At 38.3% G+C, this 19667-nt stretch overlaps 2 protein-coding genes across 4 annotated transcripts in view; one reads left to right on the top strand and one right to left on the bottom strand.

Annotated features, from left to right (window-relative positions):
* Nucleotides 1-36: 36 nt before the first annotated feature.
* TSR3 (TSR3, acp transferase ribosome maturation factor) lies at nucleotides 37-4844 on the top strand. The gene is made up of 5 exons (XM_019473980.1): nucleotides 37-244; nucleotides 1392-1585; nucleotides 2385-2558; nucleotides 3990-4053; nucleotides 4131-4844. The coding sequence occupies exons 1-5, from the start codon at nucleotides 96-98 to the stop codon at nucleotides 4276-4278; spliced, it is 729 nt and encodes a 242-aa protein (XP_019329525.1). The 5' UTR covers nucleotides 37-95; the 3' UTR covers nucleotides 4279-4844.
* Nucleotides 4845-6669: 1825 nt separating this feature from the next.
* UBE2I (ubiquitin conjugating enzyme E2 I) overlaps nucleotides 6670-19667 on the bottom strand; it is a 13842-nt gene continuing 844 nt past the window's right edge. Inside the window, exons 2-7 of one of the 3 annotated variants that reach the window (XM_009286516.2) lie at nucleotides 15720-15798; nucleotides 15396-15479; nucleotides 11961-12033; nucleotides 10232-10341; nucleotides 9980-10059; nucleotides 6670-8093 (exon numbers count right to left, since the gene is read on the bottom strand). In XM_009286516.2, coding sequence (XP_009284791.1) covers nucleotides 8081-8093; nucleotides 9980-10059; nucleotides 10232-10341; nucleotides 11961-12033; nucleotides 15396-15479; nucleotides 15720-15785 — 426 coding nt within the window. In that variant the 5' untranslated portion in view covers nucleotides 15786-15798 and the 3' untranslated portion in view covers nucleotides 6670-8080. The other 2 variants (XM_009286515.2, XM_009286517.2) reach the window with 2 other exon arrangements.

Below are 19667 nucleotides of genomic sequence, written 5' to 3'. Positions count from 1 at the left end.
GCCGGCCGCTGGGCACTAACGCGCGCCTGCCGTTTTCAGCTTGCCTGGCCTGGAGGGCGAGGGGGCCGCAGGCGAAGTTCCCGTGCCCTCTTGCCATGTGGGAGCTCGGACACTGCGATCCCAAGAAATGCACCGGCAGGAAACTGGCCCGACAAGGGCTGCTCCGAACCCTGCACCTCCGCCAGAGATTCCCAGGCCTCGTCCTCAGTCCTCTGGCTGCTGAGTATGTCTCTCCGGCCGACAGGTAAGTCCCCGGTGAGGCCCGCACCCAGGCGACCTCACCGCCTGTTCGCAAAGCCTGCGGAGGCACAGGCCGCGAGGAAGGGCGCTTGGCCCAAACGCTGCAGGAAGGGATTATCGGGGAGAACATTTTAACTGCTGATTCGTGGCCAAAACTGTGCTACAGAATCACAGAATCATAGAATAGTTTGGGTTGGAAGGGACCTCTAAAGGTCATCTAGTCCAACCCCCCTGCCGTGGGCAGGGACATCTTCAACTAGAGCAGGTTGCTCAGAGCCCCGTCCAACCTGACCTGGAATGTTTCTGGCGATGGGGCATCCACCACCTCTCTGGGCAACCTGTGCCAGTGCTTCACCACCCTCAGCATAAAAAATTTCTTCCTTATATCTAGTCTAAATCTGCCCCCCTTTAGTTTAAAGCCATTCCTCCTCGACCTGTCGCAACAGGCCCTGCTAGAATAAGTTTGACCTTCCTGTTACATCATGTCAGTGCATGAACATGAGAAATAGAGCCATTTTATTAAATCAGGTTGACATTTTTGCACAGCTGGTACTGGGTGAAAAAAGCATCTGTAGATTCCAGTGAGAAATCAAAGTATGTGGTTTGTAGGTTCATTTGTTCAGAATCACGGGCCTATAGCTACTGTGTCTTTTATGATGCCATATTCAAGTTCTTAGGCTAGGCAACACGATGCATTAACTAGAAAACTTATTTGGGGGAAACGTTGAGAATTTTCTTCAAACGTGCCTGCAGAATTTTTATAAAGATGTATTTACTCGGAGAAAAGATTAGCCTTCAAAAGCTAGCGGAGAACCTAAATCTGAACTTTGGTGTACTTTTAAGAATGTGAACGTTATTAACCACAATCTTCTGTCACATTTTTAAACCTAGAATTTTTCACTTTCAGTTTGAAACATATGGGTAAACCTTTTTTGCCACATGCATGTTCGGAGGAAAAGCATGTTATTATTCTTTCTCACTGCATCTGTATTTTAGATCATTGTAAAACGTGTGCTTTTTGACTTACAAAAGGGGGAGGTTGTATGCAAATTTGTTGCCAGTATAAAGTGGCAATTGTAATTCTCACTTTAACTTATTTTATCAATACAATGATAACAATTTTTCAAATACAGTGATGTTTCTTTTTTCAGGCACATCATTGCTCAGAGCGGAATTGCAGTCATAGATTGCTCATGGGCCAAATTAGAAGAAACTCCCTTTAACAGAATGAGAGGAACTCATCTACGGCTGCTGCCTTACTTGGTGGCTGCAAATCCTGTGAACTATGGTCGGCCCTGCAAGCTGTCCTGCGTGGAAGCTTTTGCTGCAGCTTTTTGCATTGTTGGTAGGCAGTAATGTCTCATGTGAAATATGTTATAAGCAATTCTTACATCCTTAATCAGAAGAGATGATCTGCGATAGACTAAACTGTAATGTTGTCCTACTGGTCGTCACTTTGTTGAGTTTGAAATCAGGTTGTCTAGCTTTCTTCCAAGTACTCGTACCTGGTAGCATCGAGGTATCCGTGGGGTATTCATGTCAGCTAGTTAACAGGACACATATAAACTGATGATCCTGGTTTTGTCAGGATGGCACTTAATGTTAGAAAACTGTTAAAAAAAGCCCAAAAAGACAGAGTGTGACTCCGTAGGCACCTTTGTCTTAATGAGAGATAACAGTTCTCTGTTAATACGGTGGGTTCTGGTTAAGAACAAAAGAAATTGCCCCCTCTTGTGATGTTTTGCAAACTCATCACAGAACTTTCTTGACAATTGAAGAGACATGCTCTACTGTACTGCAGACAAATCCTACCTTCTGAAAATATTGTATGTACAGCTGCTCTCTTTCTGAAGGACTGTGGCAGCTAGAGCTTGAATCATTCATTACCCGTACAAAATATTTTTATATAACACTCACTAAAAGATGATGAACTTTTCTTGGCTTCAGTTAGCTATTTCAAGTTAAACTGAAATTTGAAAAGTTTTTTCATCTTTTTAAAAGTCTGACTCCCTGAACACTGAAAAGATGCTGGCAAACATCTCACTATTGTAGTGATGCATAGGTATGTACTGAACTTAGAAACCTGTAAGCTGAGTGAAATCTCACACTGAAAAAGAAAACTGATCATTTATTTTCTGTTTTAGGATTCCCAGACCTAGCCACCATTCTTCTAAGGAAATTTAAATGGGGTAAGGCATTTATTGACTTGAACAAAAATCTCTTGGAAAAATATGCAGCCTGTCATTGCCAGGAAGAAGTGCTGAGAGTTGAAAAGGACTTTTTAGCCAGTGTCCAAGAAACAAAAAATGAAGAAATAGGTAAGAAAAAACACAGACACACCACACACACCCTTTTCCTAACTAGTTTCTTTACAGTCTTTTCCTTTAACGTCATGAAAATATTGGCAAGGTAGAAGATAAGAGCTTTGTTGGGACGTATTGTTTCGTCTTTATACTGTGTATTCTTCTTATAAGCAAGTTTGCCTATTTTTTCCAACTCAAAAAAATGAAAACGACTAAAGCAATTTAATGCATGTAGTAGTGTATTCACAGCTGAACTGTGGAGCAGCTACCCTGATTAAATTAAGGATATTGCAGAACTAAGGAGTAAAAAGAAAATACGGTGCTTCCTCATTTTACAGATGTTAAAAGCAGAGTATGAGTAAAAAGACTAGTAATTCAGGAGGACTACAAGAGAAATACAGGCATAAAATCTGACAGCAAGTTAGTTATACATAAAGACCTTTAATGGACATGTTTATATAGTCCCTAATCAAGATGCTTAAAATCAGACCTATAAAGATAATGAAAATAGCTTATAATAAGTGCGGTAGTTTATTCCCAAATTCTTCTGGTAACTTACTGGTATCCCAGTATTTCAGGCTATATTCACAGGTGAGTGCTTGGTCTCATTCAGGACAGCACCAAAAAAGCCAAATCAAATGGTCAAGAACGCGTGAAGAGAGACACTGCTAGTTAATGTTTTCCTTTCACAGTGGTCAAGTCCCATAAAAATAGGCCAGGGGATCACACTGTAAGGCTATGGTAGACAGCCTCTAGTTTCTCTGAACTTTGATCTCTTTGCCATGACATGCTAGGCTCAATAAAATAATCCTGTTGTTTGGTGGAAGCCTAACTACCGTTAACATTAAACTGAAGACAGTTCTTAAGGGGCAACACTACTGTGCCAAATAAAGCACACTTCCACCCACAATCCTGTTTATTTTCTGGATGGACTGTAGTACCAAAGTTATCATGCCTTGTTTGACTTTTCTGAGGTAATAGTTCTCCGCAGCTGTGTAAGCCAAAGTAAATCTAGCCCTACCCTTACTCGGCAAGAGCTAAACCTGGACAGCTATACTTCACTTCTCAGTAGACATGAACTAACTAAATAGCCCTTTTAGAACTAAACCATTCTGAGAACATCCATGTTTTCTTACCAAAAGCCTTAGAAACCCAAGTGTACAGTCTGACTGACCCTAAAGAGCTACTGAATCCCTTGGGGGGGTGGGGCACAAAGGGCATGGAAAAGAATGAAAAGACTAGAATGGGGGGGCAGGACTTGGCAGTTGTTTCTCACCTCCCCTGGTTTCTGACCAAACAACTATGGTAAACTTATCAGAAAGCTGGACCAGACTTCCTATGCCTTTCCCCTCCCTGCCAATAATATTCTCTCAAAATGAAAATGAAGGCAGACCATTAAAATATGCTGCCTTCATCAATGTGTGCCCTTTTTTCTTCTTTTTCCAGATCCGTTTGATGTTGACTCAGGAAAAGAATTCTCTAATCCCAACAGACCAATCAATTCCCCAGGGTAATGAAATTTAATTTAAATACTATTTTTCTTATTATAAGTTGTTTTGCTTTTATAATCCTGAAAAATGTTTCCAGACTAGCACAAAGTAATGAAGAATCCGAGGAGGACAGCGTGAGCACTCCAGATGATGCCACTGAAAGCAGTGATAAGAGCAGTCCAGAAGATGATGGTACTGTAAAGTCGCTGCAACAAAAGCCAATAAATCAACTATTTGAAAAGTAAAAAAAAAAAACCCCACCAACAACAAAACCACCACATACCACAAGAACATAAAAAAATCCCCCAACGATCCCAAAGAGTTGTAACATCTTGTATAAAGAAATGTTCTTGTTAAGTCTGGCTTGTCCACCTGTAACTTGGTGCTTAGCAAATGCCTTCCTTTAGATGAACCTCAGGCTCTATGTGGGTTCATAGGTCTATTATGCACATAAAGGCTTTAGGTTATTTAATTTTTAGATAATTGTCTATGGAATGCTGATTATTATATAAAGAGCCTGAAGCTTAGTTATGAGTTAAAAAAACCCCTGTATTCTAATCAATGTCTGGAAAGCGGTTTATAGGTATTATTTTTACCTAATAGTACATGAAGTAAACCCTTTTAACTTCTGGACTATATTGCAACTGGAAAATGTGACTAAGTTGTTGTCCTGTTCAGAGTACCCACTACGTGAGGAGCCTTCTAACTTTCTGCAGGCTTGAACCTGCCATAGTGCATTTCTACTACTTCATCTAGTTTAGGGTAAACCGACTACCTAAGCATCAAAGGAAAAAATGCTTCCTGAAATTGTTGTAACATCTCAGTGTATCTTTTCAGTAACTTTACATGCTATTTTTTTTTTTTTATTTACTCTGATAGACCATCCTAAGCAACATACAATGTTTTGGCACTTTATATTCAGAACTGTACCATAAAGCTTCAGGTAACAGGTTCAGCAATGCTATCTGCCTGCATTCTCATTACTTGAAGTGCCACTCTACCAAGTCAGAAATACACAGTCTGGCCCTTAAAGATTTGAGTCAGAGACTCTCATCAGCACTAGTATCTTAGTTCACTTTTCCATATGCCTGCCAGTTTGTATAGTGAAAGTACAGCTGTTAGCAGTTGTTTTCTGTACGTTTAAATAGAATGCTTTTTTGAGTTTCCATCACCCAACTGGAACTTATTTAAACCTAAACTTCAGCAACCCTTCAGTAGACTTGGAGCTACTGAGGACAACTCATAGTGTTACTTTCGTATATACACGAGTTCTCCAAGTCACAGCAAGATTTTCACCTCTTAACCCCCTTCTACTAGAAAGATTAAATGCTGGCCCTACTGCAGCTAGAATTGGGAGTCACAGTAGCAGTTTTAGTGGTACAAATATTCCATTTCCCTTTAACAAGAAAAAAAAAAAGCCCAGGTAAATGAATTTAACAAGGAATCTTTTCCTTTAACTCAGTTTCTCAATTACTCACTTTCCCACCCCAAGCATATGGAGTCTTTCCCAAATGAGCTGTTGTAACACGGATTTCTAGATAGTGGCAAGGAAGCAATCCTACACAAACAATTTTTAAAGGACTGAGAAGAATGGAAGGGTGTTAGCTATTCTGACTTGGGAAAATGCTTCGATGTTACAAAGCTATTGGAATCAAATGCAGACAAGCAGAACAGATCTGAGAACAGAGCTGTATCACACTTCAGTCTCTAGCAGTAGCCGTTTTTTGGTAACAAAAGCACTGAAGAAGCTACAGCTCAGATGGAACAAAGCTTTTCACACTTCATTTGTTTTGCAGAATGATTTTGACTAAAAAATACAATTAAAAAAGCAGTGAAAGTTTAATAAGAGGGCATATCAGCTTGACATACATGAAAATAACTTACATAATTTAACTGATTTCCTTTACAGAAGGAAACTGTAATTGCATAGAGCATGTCCTTTTCCTAAAAGCTATATACATTGACATACGGAAGAAGGCACAGAAATATTTCTGATAAACAAGTACCATTTAAAATCCCCAGTTGCTGTAGGTCCCCTCGCATTCCTTGTACAGCTTCTATTGCTGTTCATATTAGTCTAATGCTTGTGTTATTTTATGTTAATGTGGTCACAGCGCTATGTTGATCCTGTTATGCACAGTAAGCACTTGGTCTCTAGCCAGTCAGAATTCTGTAAACTGTTTAAGGAACTGATCAAAGCTGAATAGCTGCAATTACCACTATGGGCCCAAAGAAAGGCCACACTCATGTTGGGGGCAAGGAAAAGAAACCAAGGCAATGTCTAAACAAAAGGTAAGTGCAGCATCACAGGCCTTAAAAACAGGACTTGCACTGAATTGTGTTCAGAGCCATTTAAATGGCAGTCTTTTAATGATTTTAATGAAGATAAATGAAACAAAGCCCTTTATATAAACAGTTTATTTACTCTAAACAGCAACACAGACAGAACGCCATATAAACACAAAGGAAGTGATGCAGAATAAGGATGCTGGCTGACTTTGGATCTCAGAGGCTCTTAAGCAATAACAACCTAGTTTCTGAAAGATAGAAAAACAAATTCAGGGAGGGAAGGGGGTGGAGGGCATGTTTTTTTTTTATCCCTTGAGGGGGATGATTTTTTTTTTTTTTTTTAAATACAGCCAGCTAGAGGCTAAATATAGTTCTAACATTTTAAAGCATGCCTGCATCAGATAGCAAAGTAACTAGAGATACTAGTGAATTTATAGAAGTATAAAAGTTTATAATTTTACAGCAGTTGAAATACTGACATCAATATTAAAATAAAAGCAAGTTTTACATAACAATCAAAAATACAAAAGACTGAAGGAAGAGACCCTGTATGAAAAAACTGGGGGCAATTCAGCAAATTTAGAACTGTATACAAGTGGCGAATATGGAAAATGGCACACATACAACCCCCTCCCCTAAGTGGATATTAATTGTACATAGCAACATTAGATTTTGCAAAAGTTTTGTAAACAAGTTCTTGCCAAACCAATCCCTTCCTTTTTAAGATGCTGCATGACAGACGCTTATGATGGTGCAAACTTCTTGGCTTGTGCTCGAACTCTCTTTTCATATTCCACTCTGTTTTGGCTGAGTAGAAGAGAGAGAAAGGGTAATTACAGCTTTAGAAATCAGAGGCCATATTACAGAGTTACTGTTCTTTTATTTCTCTTCAATATGAAACTAAGTCACTGCTGAAGGCAAAACCATTAAGTAGGAATTCACTGAATACTACAGTATATTAAAGGCTTTTCTGGATCATTACTCTGATAATTTCCTCTGGAGGGAAGTAAGGCACTGTTTAACTAGTTACTTCCCAAACTTCGTCTGTTGTCAAACAATTGTACTATCTGACTTCATACCATACCAGTCTCTATAAACAGGTTTGCGCCTGCTCTTTCTCAAGGCCAGCTGTACCTTATATGCAAGCATTCTTACTCATCTGAACGTAAGTTTTCCACTCCCCATGTTAAGACCTGAGATCATTAACAATATATTCCAGTATCCTAACAGCACAAAGTGGTTGATGAGAGCAGTTCACTTAACAGTTGGTGGACTTCGTATGATTTTACTGCTTTGGGGAGAGAGGGGAAGCACTCTTTAAGGAATGGGAAAGTGATGATGGTATGGTAGTTTCAGCCTTTATCTCTGCAGACCCCTGACTCAGTGTTAGGTTTATCCTAATCTTCAGTTGAAAAAAAGCTAGCTCAACATTTTGAAAAAACACTGTAGTTCACTAAGTCTAGCATACTTGCTACAGATTGATTAAACAAGCAAGTACTACTTCAAGGAACTATGACCAGTCATTAAGCCTCAACACATAAAAAGGCAAGTTCTTTTGTTTTCTATTCTTGGGCCAACAAGGGATGGTAGTAGCTTAGTAGAGCATCCGTTTACATTCAACACCGTAATTTGTATTAGCTGTCAGAAGTGTCAGTCAAGAGCTAAACAAAAATTTGTTACCATTACTCTTGTGCCAAAGGTAGTTTACAGTGACTAGATTTTGCAGACAGCTTTGCAGTAAACTTAACTTACTTTCAGCTATGAAGGCTTGCTGCAGAAAAAAAAAAAAAAAAAGGCAGCAAATTATATCCTCAGCAGTTGACAGTTTCGGGGGAGGAAGAAGAAATGAAGCCAATTTTGGTCACATCCAATGAACAATTACCAGCAAACAGACTGAAAATACTCTAGTTCCTTCTCAAACAAATTTACGAACTTTATTCTAAAATTTGTCTTTAAGTTATATTGCACCGTCACATGAGAACACAACCTAGCTGTTAAGTCTCACACCCTCAGAATCCACACAAAAGAATGCCTGCCATAGTAGACTCTGCATGCCTGCAGCAGAGAGGAGGAAGTAGGTTAGCACATTAGGAGTGCTAAAGTTACAGAGCGACAGTACCAAAGCAATCCCTGGGAATGAGAACAAGTCTTCTTATTTTGAAGACAAAGTTTATTCTTGAAGTTTAACAACTTGACTAAAAGACATCTATTTAAACAACACTGCATCTTCCCCAGTGTTTATCAACTATGCCAAATTACAGGTGCGTACACAGTCCTGCTCTGTTGAGCTGCTTCTACCAGTTACTCATTAAGTAGTAAGAGAGAGACACTCTCAGACTGCAGAAATATGGTAACCCATCTGAAATACCAAAAGACATGAAGATGATAAATGGGAAACTATATATTTGAAGTAACAAAAACCACGTGTAATACTTTATTCTCAATAGATCTTTTTCCTAGAAGCACTTAGAATAAAGCAGAAACAAGAGTAGCAAAGACTGTTTTTGTACATACATGCGTGTGGGAGGTGATAAAAAATAAAACACTACTTACACATGTATAAAAGTGTATTATTCCTGCCCCATATTCCCTCAGAGCAGCTTTTTAAAACAAAAAAAAGAAAAAAGGGGGGGGAGGCCTGCCTCATCATTACTGGCTCCCTACAGCTGTGGCCACCTAACTGTCCTCCATATGCACTCAGTCCCATCAAGTCTTCAGTAGATACTTAAAAAAATAACATTGGATTTAACTGAAGGCTTCACTCGAGATGCACTACCCATCCCTATGTTTCCTTTTCACTAGGATCCTGTAACAGACATTTTTGACATAGCTTGCGTATGAAGTCTCATAAAATGCCATTTTTCAAACTTGGCACTCTCCTGGAGACTTGTTCTTCTGTCCAGAACGGTAATTCCACATTTCCATCTTGGTCATTATTTCAGTAGCTGTCAGTGCCAAAAGCATTTGTTTAAAGTGTTTTGCTCCCCTAAAGATTATAGATCAGCCATCCATTTTTAATGGTGGGAAAATTTTAAGGTTAACCCTAAAAAAAAAAGAGTACTTTTTAGCTCACAAATTATCACCTTTCCTAAGCAATGCAAACTTCATTCTGCTAAAGCTACAAGCTTTCTGTACTTTTTAACCTATTCTTTCAGAAGATCTAGTTTTCACAAAATGCCGTATATTTCCCACAGCAATCACAGAAGCTCTCCTTTATCCTTCAGGCACAAGTGCTTATAGGTACCCACTACTGGACAGAAGGAAGTTACTCCTATACTGATGAATGGGACTTGTCACCTAATTCAGTCTTTTCTATTACTGGTCTCACGAAATCATTATGCCTCATCACTACTACTCAGCCTTTAGGGGAAAGGATTCTATGTTGGACTAGAACCAGAATGAGAATCATGGTCTAACTGAAGGGAGTCTTCACACTTTATTGCTGTTACGATGCTATTAAAAGCTCCACTGGCCTGTTAACCATGAAGTTACTGTTTTGCTCAAGTTTAGCACAAGTTAGGCATCTCCACAAGATACAGCCATGAAGGTAAGAAAATTCCTCTGATCATTCCTAAAAACATTTGCATGTTATACTATAAGTAATAGACAGCTGTAGGCAATATGACAGCTTTCAAGCTGATACGCAAAGATACTTACCAGTAAATTGTGTAAGCCTCTGCTTGAGCTGGGTCTTGAATATTTGGTTCATTTAGAAGTTCTTGTATTCCTAACAAGATCTGTAGAAGGAGGAATAGAAGTAACATAAGCATGGATATTACTAAGAGACATTCAGTTAAAAAACCCTTAGAAACCAACTATAGAACACACAGTGAACATCTTACATTCACATAAGATAAGCAAGCAAAGCAAATAAAAGGGCTAAGAATATGTCTAAGTACAATTAATGACCTGTTTAATTGTGATTGCTGGCCTCCAGTCCTTATCCTCCTCTAAGATGGAGAGACACACTGTGCCTGAAGGATACACGTTTGGGTGGAATAATGGTGGTTCAAATTTACCTGATGAAGAAGAGAGAATTACTTGCATGCAGCGCTAAGACTAAGATCAGAGAGTTGGTTTAGATCAGTGGAAGAAAACAAACAAACAAAAAAAACTGGCCAAAGCCACCCCCCCCCCACAAAAAAACAACCCACACAGATTTCTGAAGCTAATAATACTGGTTTTCTTCTTGGCTCAGTCTGCACCTAAAGCAGGACCTCCATCACATCTATGGTATCGATCCAGGTGATGTAACACTATCATTGTGACCAGTAATCTTTTGGTTTAGGAATGGAAACTGACAAAATAGTTTGTAGTAGCTTTGTGATAAAGACCTTTTTAAACCAGTCCTGTCTTCACAGCCTCACATACTACTATATGAAGGAAAGATACTGCCCTTCATTCATCTCTTCTCTCCTCACTTTAAAATACTGAAAGTTCCATACAAAGATGACAAAGATTCTAGCATTTTTTTCAGTTTCACTTTTCCTTTATGTTAATCAAGATGCACTGAAGAAGAGGAACCAAGTTTAAATTGCAAGACTGACTGAAGGAGTAGGCTTGTGCGGCTCTCCTTCTGCCACTCAATCTATATTCTGGCATTTCTTTAATCTTTACATGACTTAAATGCAACAGCCACCATCTTGAGTAATGTAATGAACACTTGTTTAGCAATATATGGAATATCTACATGTTAGTGCAGTTTTCTAATCCATCTGACATCACAAGTAAGTCTTGCTTATGAGCTGCTCAGTGAAGTTCAGTAGGAACTCAGAAGCTACATTGGTAACGAGTCTTACTAGTCACATATACATCTTATTTTAAGGCATGACAGTTCATTTAGCACTTGCGGGATGCGCTAGTTGGTATTTCTCAAGATATTCATGTTAAATGTTTTCTGGTTAAGAGGTATGTTTCCTCTTGTGTCCCATGTATTTAGGTGGTAACAAACAAAAGGAATAGCCAAGACAACGGATACAGCTGAAACACTAAAATGAAATGAGAAATGAACTGCTGTCAAAAAAGCCATTTGTAATCACTGCCATTGATTTGAGATGGTAGCCAATTCAAGAAACTAGGCAAGGCAATAGATGTTTTCAGATTTCTAAAGCAGCTAAGTTAGAGCTGGAATAAGGAAAATTCTAAAACTTAACAAGGAAACTAGGTATCTGAAGATATCTGTTGTATCAGAAAAAGAACAGATCCATGTTTTAGAGCAAGTCGATGAAAAGGTTAAAGTTGATTGAACTTCCCCCCCCCCCATTATTTTTTCCTGAGTTCTTGGCTTAGAAGACCAACTTAACAGTAAGAACATGCAAAGGGATTTGGTCTAACTATGCCTACCTATTTGTTTCCAAAGAGTGCTGATCAAGCAGCAAGCGCTTCAAGTGGTGCTTCTGTCAAACTTAGAGGAAACCCACACAGCAATCCCCTTCCCTCCCAATTTTGTTATATTAGACACTTAACTCATTTCATCACAACTTTCTAAATGCAAAGTGGTGGGTGGGGGGAAAAAAAGAAAAAAGCAACTTTCCTTTAAAAAAAAAAATCTGTAAGAAAGTAATAACCGTTCATAGAACCTCAAGGACTAGTTTAACACCGTTCTAATAAACCCGTGTTTTTTAGTCATTTTACTTACATTTTGGGGGTGAAGAAGGATAGTCATCCTTGAAAAGCATTCGTAGTTTAAATAAGCCTCCTTCCCATGGTGTCTATAAAAGTTAAGGTAGAGTTTAGATTACAGCAAGGAAAAGTCAAGCTTGTGGAAAACAGCTTATCAAGAATACAGTTTCTCAGGCAAAGCACAAGACGTCCTTCTGCTACACAGTAGGAAATAGCTGTCCTACACTGTAGCATACTGTCTAGACTGAGACAAATTATCCTACCTATATAAGGAATTGAAGAAAGAAAACCCTGCTTTTCCACTGCATCACAGCTAGTAAACGTTGCCGAGTCATCAATAAAGTCAGGATCGTCGCCAATAATTCCATATACAAGTAAAATTTTCATAGTACATAGGAGAACAGAATACTTCTAAAGTTTTACATGATACACATGCAATGAGGAAAGGGCCATTATACCCCCACTTAAAATAAGTCTGAGAAGATAGGATATGGATACACCCCTTAAGCACATGGATGTAAATGGCTTCTGTTTTGCCTCACGAGAACATGAAAACCACAAATGAACAAAAAATTCGGACAGTACTGTAGTATTGCTACAGTTAATATGAGGTTCACTGGTCTAAACTAACCCTGTCTGCATTTGGTAGCAAGTAGTCTCACAGATTCTATCTCTTTGTGTAACAGAAATTCTAAGCAGCTTTTTATCCCCATTAGAAACTGGGAAAAGCACCGGTAAGAGCAGTTCCCATGCTAAAGAGCCGACCAAATAAGACAGCACTACTCAAGAGAGCCATATAAACAAGGAAAAACATCTAGCAAAGGACAAAAAGGCTGTCTCAAATATATACTTCCTTGTCATCTTACTTGGAAATAAGGAAAAAAGCCCATCTTCTGACAAACTGATTTCTGGTAAGAAGTGTAGAAATACATAAAAGTTTATTACATATGTAAAATTCAGACCACTTCTCTGTAACTTGCCCTTGCTATGGAAACACTGCAATGAAAGTAAGTGTTGGGTTCATTCTTTAAAACAAACTGGAGTAAAGATGGTCTCCCATATTATCAGCATAAGTGATCAAATCTTATCCTCAGGGACAGACAGGTATGTTTGAAGACCACCTTAGGAGGAAATCCCTAATTCTTTCCTACTTGAATTATGTGATTTTTAGTGGAAGGAAAAAGAAAAAAGCAAAAACCACACCACCAGAAAAAACCCACCCCAAAAAAGAAAAAGTACTCCATTGTCATTGGTATTTATTGTGCAAAGTCTCAAGCTAGAATAGAAAAAAAAACTTGCTAGAGAATACTAAGATAATGGTTTTTTAAAAAGCGAATGAGTTTGATTACATTTGCTATAGTGTATTTAAACTTGTTCTGAACAGCTGTAGTCAGTTGTCAACAATTAGAAATATCTATTCTCCATACCTTCTCAGAGGAGACAAACTTGTCCATTTTTAGAAAAGAGGAGCCTTCTGATAGAATAAACTTTTCCTATTTTATTTGCTTGCAGTCATAGGGGAAGACAAATAGCTTTTAGTAGTTTCTTCAAGTAGAACACCAGAACAGTCAACAAAAAGTTTTTACTGTCTTTCTGATAGAGCAACACACCATATGGGTGAAAGATAGCAGACACTCAAAAGCCTTACTAAGATAATAATATGACAGCAGTATCATCAAGATCGTATTGTGTTACTGGACAGGTTGCAGATGTTCTTGAGTCAAATTCTAGGTAGTTAACAAGTGATTTGCTGTCAAAAAAGTGAATGGAGATATCCAACCCAGGACTAACACCACTTTACTTCAATTTTTGATCTGACTGACAAGAAAGCATTTTGGTGGTTTCAACTACTCATCTGTCTCAGGGGAACCAGCTGCAGTACAGCGTGCCTCCAAACACAAAGGCAACAGAGAGCAACTGGTTGGTCTGGTAGAGATGAACAAGGCATGATGCTTCTTGTTAAAGAGACAGCATTTTTACTCAAGTGAAAACCCTGATTTTTTAAATAAATCTCTACCAGGAATCACATGAGCATAACTGATCTTTTCCTGGTGTGATGCATTTTCTAGAAGGCAAGAAGTTGGCTTTAAGAGCCTTGTTTGCTCCATTTTGTGGTTTACAAAACCTTGAAGCGGTAGCATGAAGATTTCACATGGCATGAAGGTTTTACCTAAGTATTTAAAGGTGACATCTTGATAAGGTACATAACTGGCTTTTATGAGGGGTAATCTTGTTTTGGCAGAACACAAGGGGATGAGTTTTTCCTTACACTATCAAATTATTTTTAGGTGCTTCTTTAAGAACTAACTTGAGTTGTATGGACAACTACCAAAGCATTGAGCTAAGTTATAACCATAACAGCAATGCCATGTTCAGCATTGAACTGAGGCAGTAGTACAGAACCTGCAGGTTTTGCAGAAGACACTGTCTTCTCAGGATCTAAGAAATGAGATCTTAAGGGGACTTAAGCAAGTTGGCAAAATGCAGTAGAACAGGTGAAGCAACAAAAGTAGTCACACATCCAATGCAAAACACTAAAGACCCAAAAGAATGAAAAGCATCAAATAATTAATAGTATTATCTCAGAAGAAACAACTGCATCCAATGAATTCAAGAATAATCTCTACATGCTAAGTAACATCTTGAAAAATAGAAACAAGATTCTGCTCAGAATGAGCTGTTATAATGGCAGTGTACAAAATCAAACAAGTTTCATGCATTGATGATTATTTCCACTTGAAAGTTTGTGTTTGTCCTATCCCCTAGAACCAGATCAAGCTGATAAAAATAAACAATTCTGGTCTCTACAGACTTTTTCCTTTCCCTTGTTAGTTTAAGGAAAGGGACACAGAAGCACAAGTGAAATCAGATAAAAAGAAACAATGTTTGAGAGTTCTATTCTTCTTTTCCTAATACAAAAAGAGAAAATTCCATAAAATGGAAGGCAATGACATTCCGTGTTGATAACGCAGATTTATTTTCCATGAAATCCAAAAAGTTAAAAACAATGCTACAGTTCTCTAGGACTGAAGGGTCTCACTATTTTGTGGACAAAAAAGGTACCGGTAGTTAACCAACAGAAGCAACATTTTGGTAGTGTTAATTTTCAAGCTTTAGGGCACAAACCAGCATTTAGTAAGAACAGAAGTCACAATAAACCCTGGCATGAAGCAGAAGACAATCTCAAATTTGCTTAATGCACGATTCTTACACACTCCTCTGAAAACTTTCATACTTAAGGTGGTCAGTGCCAACAGCTGAACAGGCTCATAGTGTATTTTGTCCAGTATCATTCTTAGCCCACTCCACCCAGATTCTAAAGTAGCAGCAGGATCCAAGCATTTCTATTAAACTACACATAAGTTATACTCTCAGTTGTCAGTGTAATGCGTGAGCAGGCTTATGTTACTTTTCACCATAAGTGAGATGTTAGGACAACAGTAAGTCTTACCCCTTTCTTTCCTGGAATAGCACACTCCCAGTTCATTAGATTCATTGTGCCATCTGGATTTTTTGTAGGTACTGCTACAAATCCCTGAATTAAGGCAAAAAGCCAAAGGGTGAGGATTTCAGAAAATGTACTTAGAATACTTCATGACATATTTTATCTTTACACAGAGTTATTTCTTTTTGCACTACATAGTTTTAAGCAGCTTTTTTATTTAAAAAAATAATTTAATAATAAAAAAATCACATTAGGGTAAAGGAAAAAAAAATCATCATAACAACACCAAAATAACTGCAGAGTCAGAAATGTGACAGTTCTCATACTTACAAATGGATGATCTTTCCTCCAGGCTTTTCTCTCCTGTGCAAGTCTGCTAAGAGCTATGCCAGACATATTCAGAATCCCTCTAAAACAAAAATAATTGCTTTTAGTATAAACTTTTACTTGTAGTGTAAACAACACATTATATTATCTGTTTATAAGCCCTGCTCAACTCAGGAAATATTTTGGCCTCTGATTTTCACTACTGTAGCCAAGACATGTTTTTGCACACCCTGCAGAAGTTAACAGCAGGAGTAACATCAAGTTTCCCCATGTCAACAACCTCTTAGTTACTGGACTTGACCTACAAAATACTATCCCCACCTTGTGTTTTATATTTGAACCACATCTTAGAAACAACTTTGACAGTAGCTTGACAACAGAAACACTATTAGTAATGGGAAAAGTGCTCAGACTTCCTACTTGTGCAACTGATAAACACCTATTTATCTCCTTACTACACCACAAAAGGTATGGCTTTCTTCTGTGGGCAAACACCTGTCCTGCTCCTGTTTCCAACAAACAGGGGAATAAGAGATGTTATTTTTAGACTGTAAATTCCCATTGAAAGCCAGTATTCTACACAAAAGCAACACGACACAGAACTTAACAAAATCACCTCAGTTTTGCAGTGATGCCACTATACAACTTCTAGACAGCAGCAGGAACAGACAGCAATACAGATCTGAGCTAAGGAAGAGCCAGTGGCCCACTCATTCCACAAAGCAGGTTTTCAATTCCAGTATAAACTGAATGATCTTTCTGCACCTTCACTGCCTTAGTAACAGCCAAGCATGATGACTGAGACTGCAGAATAAACACGTAGAGCACAGGTCACTACTGCACGTGATGCAAGAACAGTTCTAGACATGATGGTTGCAACAGAGTGGTGCTTTCAAATTCAGGGGAGGATTCTCCATTCACCCAGAACAGTGGTCAAAGCAAGAGTTTATTTTTCATTGTCAAGCTGTATCTAAACCCAGGGTTTCATTAGCCACACAGTCAAAACAAACTCCAATGAAGGTTTTTAATCCTCCTCCCTACTGCACTTCTACCCATTTTAAATAAGAGCTGATACTTAGCAGTTGGATAAGTCAAGCCAATTTGTTCTCAACACCACACGTAGCTAACAAGCCTTTATGACAGCCAGGAGAATAGAATTCTTCCACTAAACAAGCTCACAGAATTAGTGAAAGGAGTGTTACCACTCTATTAAAACAAACATTTAAACACTGGTTAAGAATTATGCAAAATTCATGTTCTATTAATATGTAGATTACTTGTAAGAGTACTGCAGTCTACTACTATAACCATATGAATTGTAGCTCACAGAGATCCTTGTTTTAGAAATCTCACACATTCATGCTATGCCCTTTAGCATGATGTTCATGCTGAAAAGATTTACCAGGCACTGACCTATTCCATGTAAGTTATACAGATATGTTCATCTCATGTTCATCTGCCATACCCTTTAAAGATTAGAAGCCAGCACGCTTCCAATTTAAGTACTTCCACATCAGCAAAAGTGACTTAGAAGTGCAGACACCTTAACTAAAAGTCTTTAAAAGCACCAGATTAAGAGTTTTATGCAGTTCCTAGGACAGTTGGTATTTCAAACCCCTCCTTCTAGCTTTTATTCAAAGTCAGTTTTGCATGGATGGCCATAATCCATAATTTCAACTTCAAACTAGCAATTAAGTTCATGTCAGATAAAGCTTTTAAAAAGGGACCATTAACACTCAGTAAATACGCACACACAAAAAATCCTATATTCAGTCCAATATTCCTCTAGGATTCCCAACTCACGCATCTCTATCTTGGTTATGTCAGAAGATTTGCTGGACTTTGTCAACACAAACTGTACGTACCACTTCAGATTTTAGTCTGTTCACACACAGGAGATGTGGAGCCGCTGAAAAGATATCGTCAGAACAACAAAAAAAAAAATCTCCCTTAACCACATTATACAGGGAGTCATTTGTAAATGTCATTCATGTAAATGAACTACTGAATATATGGTAGAATTTCAGTTGTGCTGTTAGTACCTGGTAGTCCACTGCAATACTACTAATCTTCCCATAATAATTTGATTAAATTATTTGTGCTTATAAACCATTCAAATATTCTTAGATAGTTTAGTAACTCAGCTACCTTTTCTGCCAAGAAAGATATAATTCATATATTTGAAAGCATCCTGTAATATCTCCTGTGGCTAACAGCCAATTAATTACATGCACCTCAAGGGAAATGCCAGCTTCTCAAAGGGCATATAAACAACGTACGTCCTACAGAACATGGCCAATCAAGTAACTTTTCAACAGAAAAAAAAACAGGTTTTCAGGCTCAGCATCCTGCTTGCTTTTGCAACTGGTTATGCACTATACTGTGCCCTAGTAAATCAAAGATTTTCTTATGTTCTATAAATACCTTTTCAAATCTTGAGGCATTTGACTTAGTCAAGCACTGATAGACTACATCCAAAATTTCAGTGTATATGAGAGACCACAGGCTTCATGTATACAGTCTCCACAGGCTTCAGTTACCCTGACAAGGGCAGACGAGCACCTAAAACCTCATCACAAACTACCACCAGGTAGAGACAAAAGACGACTGAAAGCCCACTTCAGAAATTGAGATCCTGTTAGATAAGCACCCCCTCAAAAGCAAATCAATCTATTAACAAATTGCCAATATATACTCTCTAGCAGCTCTTCAGTGAAAGAATTTAACTTTAGTTCTGCTGGAGCTTGAGATTGATCATCTCAGCATCTATTTTGGTCTCAGAAATTACGAAGTAGCAGGAAGGAGTGAGATACTAAGTGGGTATTAAACCTGAAGATATGATATTCTCACTGCTACTTTTATCTTTTTCAGTAATTTATGTGCATGGTTTGTTTGTTTGTTTGTTTTTTTCCTCTCTCTCCTTTGGAATAACAGTTTGCCCAAATATCTGTATGTTAAGTTTAGCTCTTGTAAGCTTTTGAAATACCTTGCAAACGCAAGATATCTCTATTAACCTGAAAGTTAAAAATTAAAAAAAAAAACCCACCACACACACCACCAAAACCACACAAACAAACAAAAAATGCAGTTCTTAAGTTTTTTTGTTTGTTTTTTTTTTTTAAATATCACATCTAATTTGCTTTCTTCAACTGAGAAATTTACTGCTAATGAACAGAACTGAAGTCCCAATGTATTTATGCGCTACATCACTGGAAAGAACACAAACTTTTGTGCTGGAGGAAGTACATCAACCCTACCTTGCAGGGGCCACACAAGCCTAAGAGACCAGTCTTCACGTTTTGTTTGGTTTTAATCCCCCCAAACACCCCAGCATTAAGAGGTAGCAATGTCCCTTTTACTGCTATCAACTCGTTAGAAAATTAACTGAAACTTCCAAATTTACTCAGTAGCTTGCCTCTGCTGCTGTACTACCACCTATTTTGGAAAAAGGGACAAAACAAAACCAACACACTCATAATAGGCGCAAACTTTGTGTTCCATTACAGATCGTCTTACCCATCTATACCCTCTGATGGGGGAGACGAGGGAACCTACTTCCAAACACAAAAAGCAGGTCTTGGAAAGAAGTGTTCCCGTGCCACAGAAACAGCAATCACACCCACAATTCTGACCCATGACAAGTCCCTGAATACATCAACAACATGCTCTTTAAGTCTCAAGAACTTTCAATAGCTCTTATTAATTGCAAACAACAAGAAAAAAAAAAAAAAATCGATGATTGCTAGCCTCGCATTTTTACTTTGCAGGTTGAATACTGACACAGGAAGAAACTGTAAGTTGGAGTAGTTTGCCCAAAACCATACAAACTTTACTTTTCAGAAAGATGGAGAAAGCCAAGGGCTGAGGTTTAATCAAAGCAGGCAGACCCTGGACCGGCACAGAAAGTCTCCTCCTGCCTGCGGCGTGAAAGAGGTAGAAGAGACGGTACCA

Source organism: Aptenodytes forsteri, unplaced genomic scaffold (genome assembly GCF_000699145.1).
Source record: "Aptenodytes forsteri isolate BGI_AS27 unplaced genomic scaffold, ASM69914v1 Scaffold55, whole genome shotgun sequence".
Lineage (NCBI taxonomy): Eukaryota > Metazoa > Chordata > Aves > Sphenisciformes > Spheniscidae > Aptenodytes > Aptenodytes forsteri.
The sequence above is the reverse complement of the archived record's forward strand: the minus strand, read 5'-3'. Positions and strand labels throughout refer to the sequence as shown.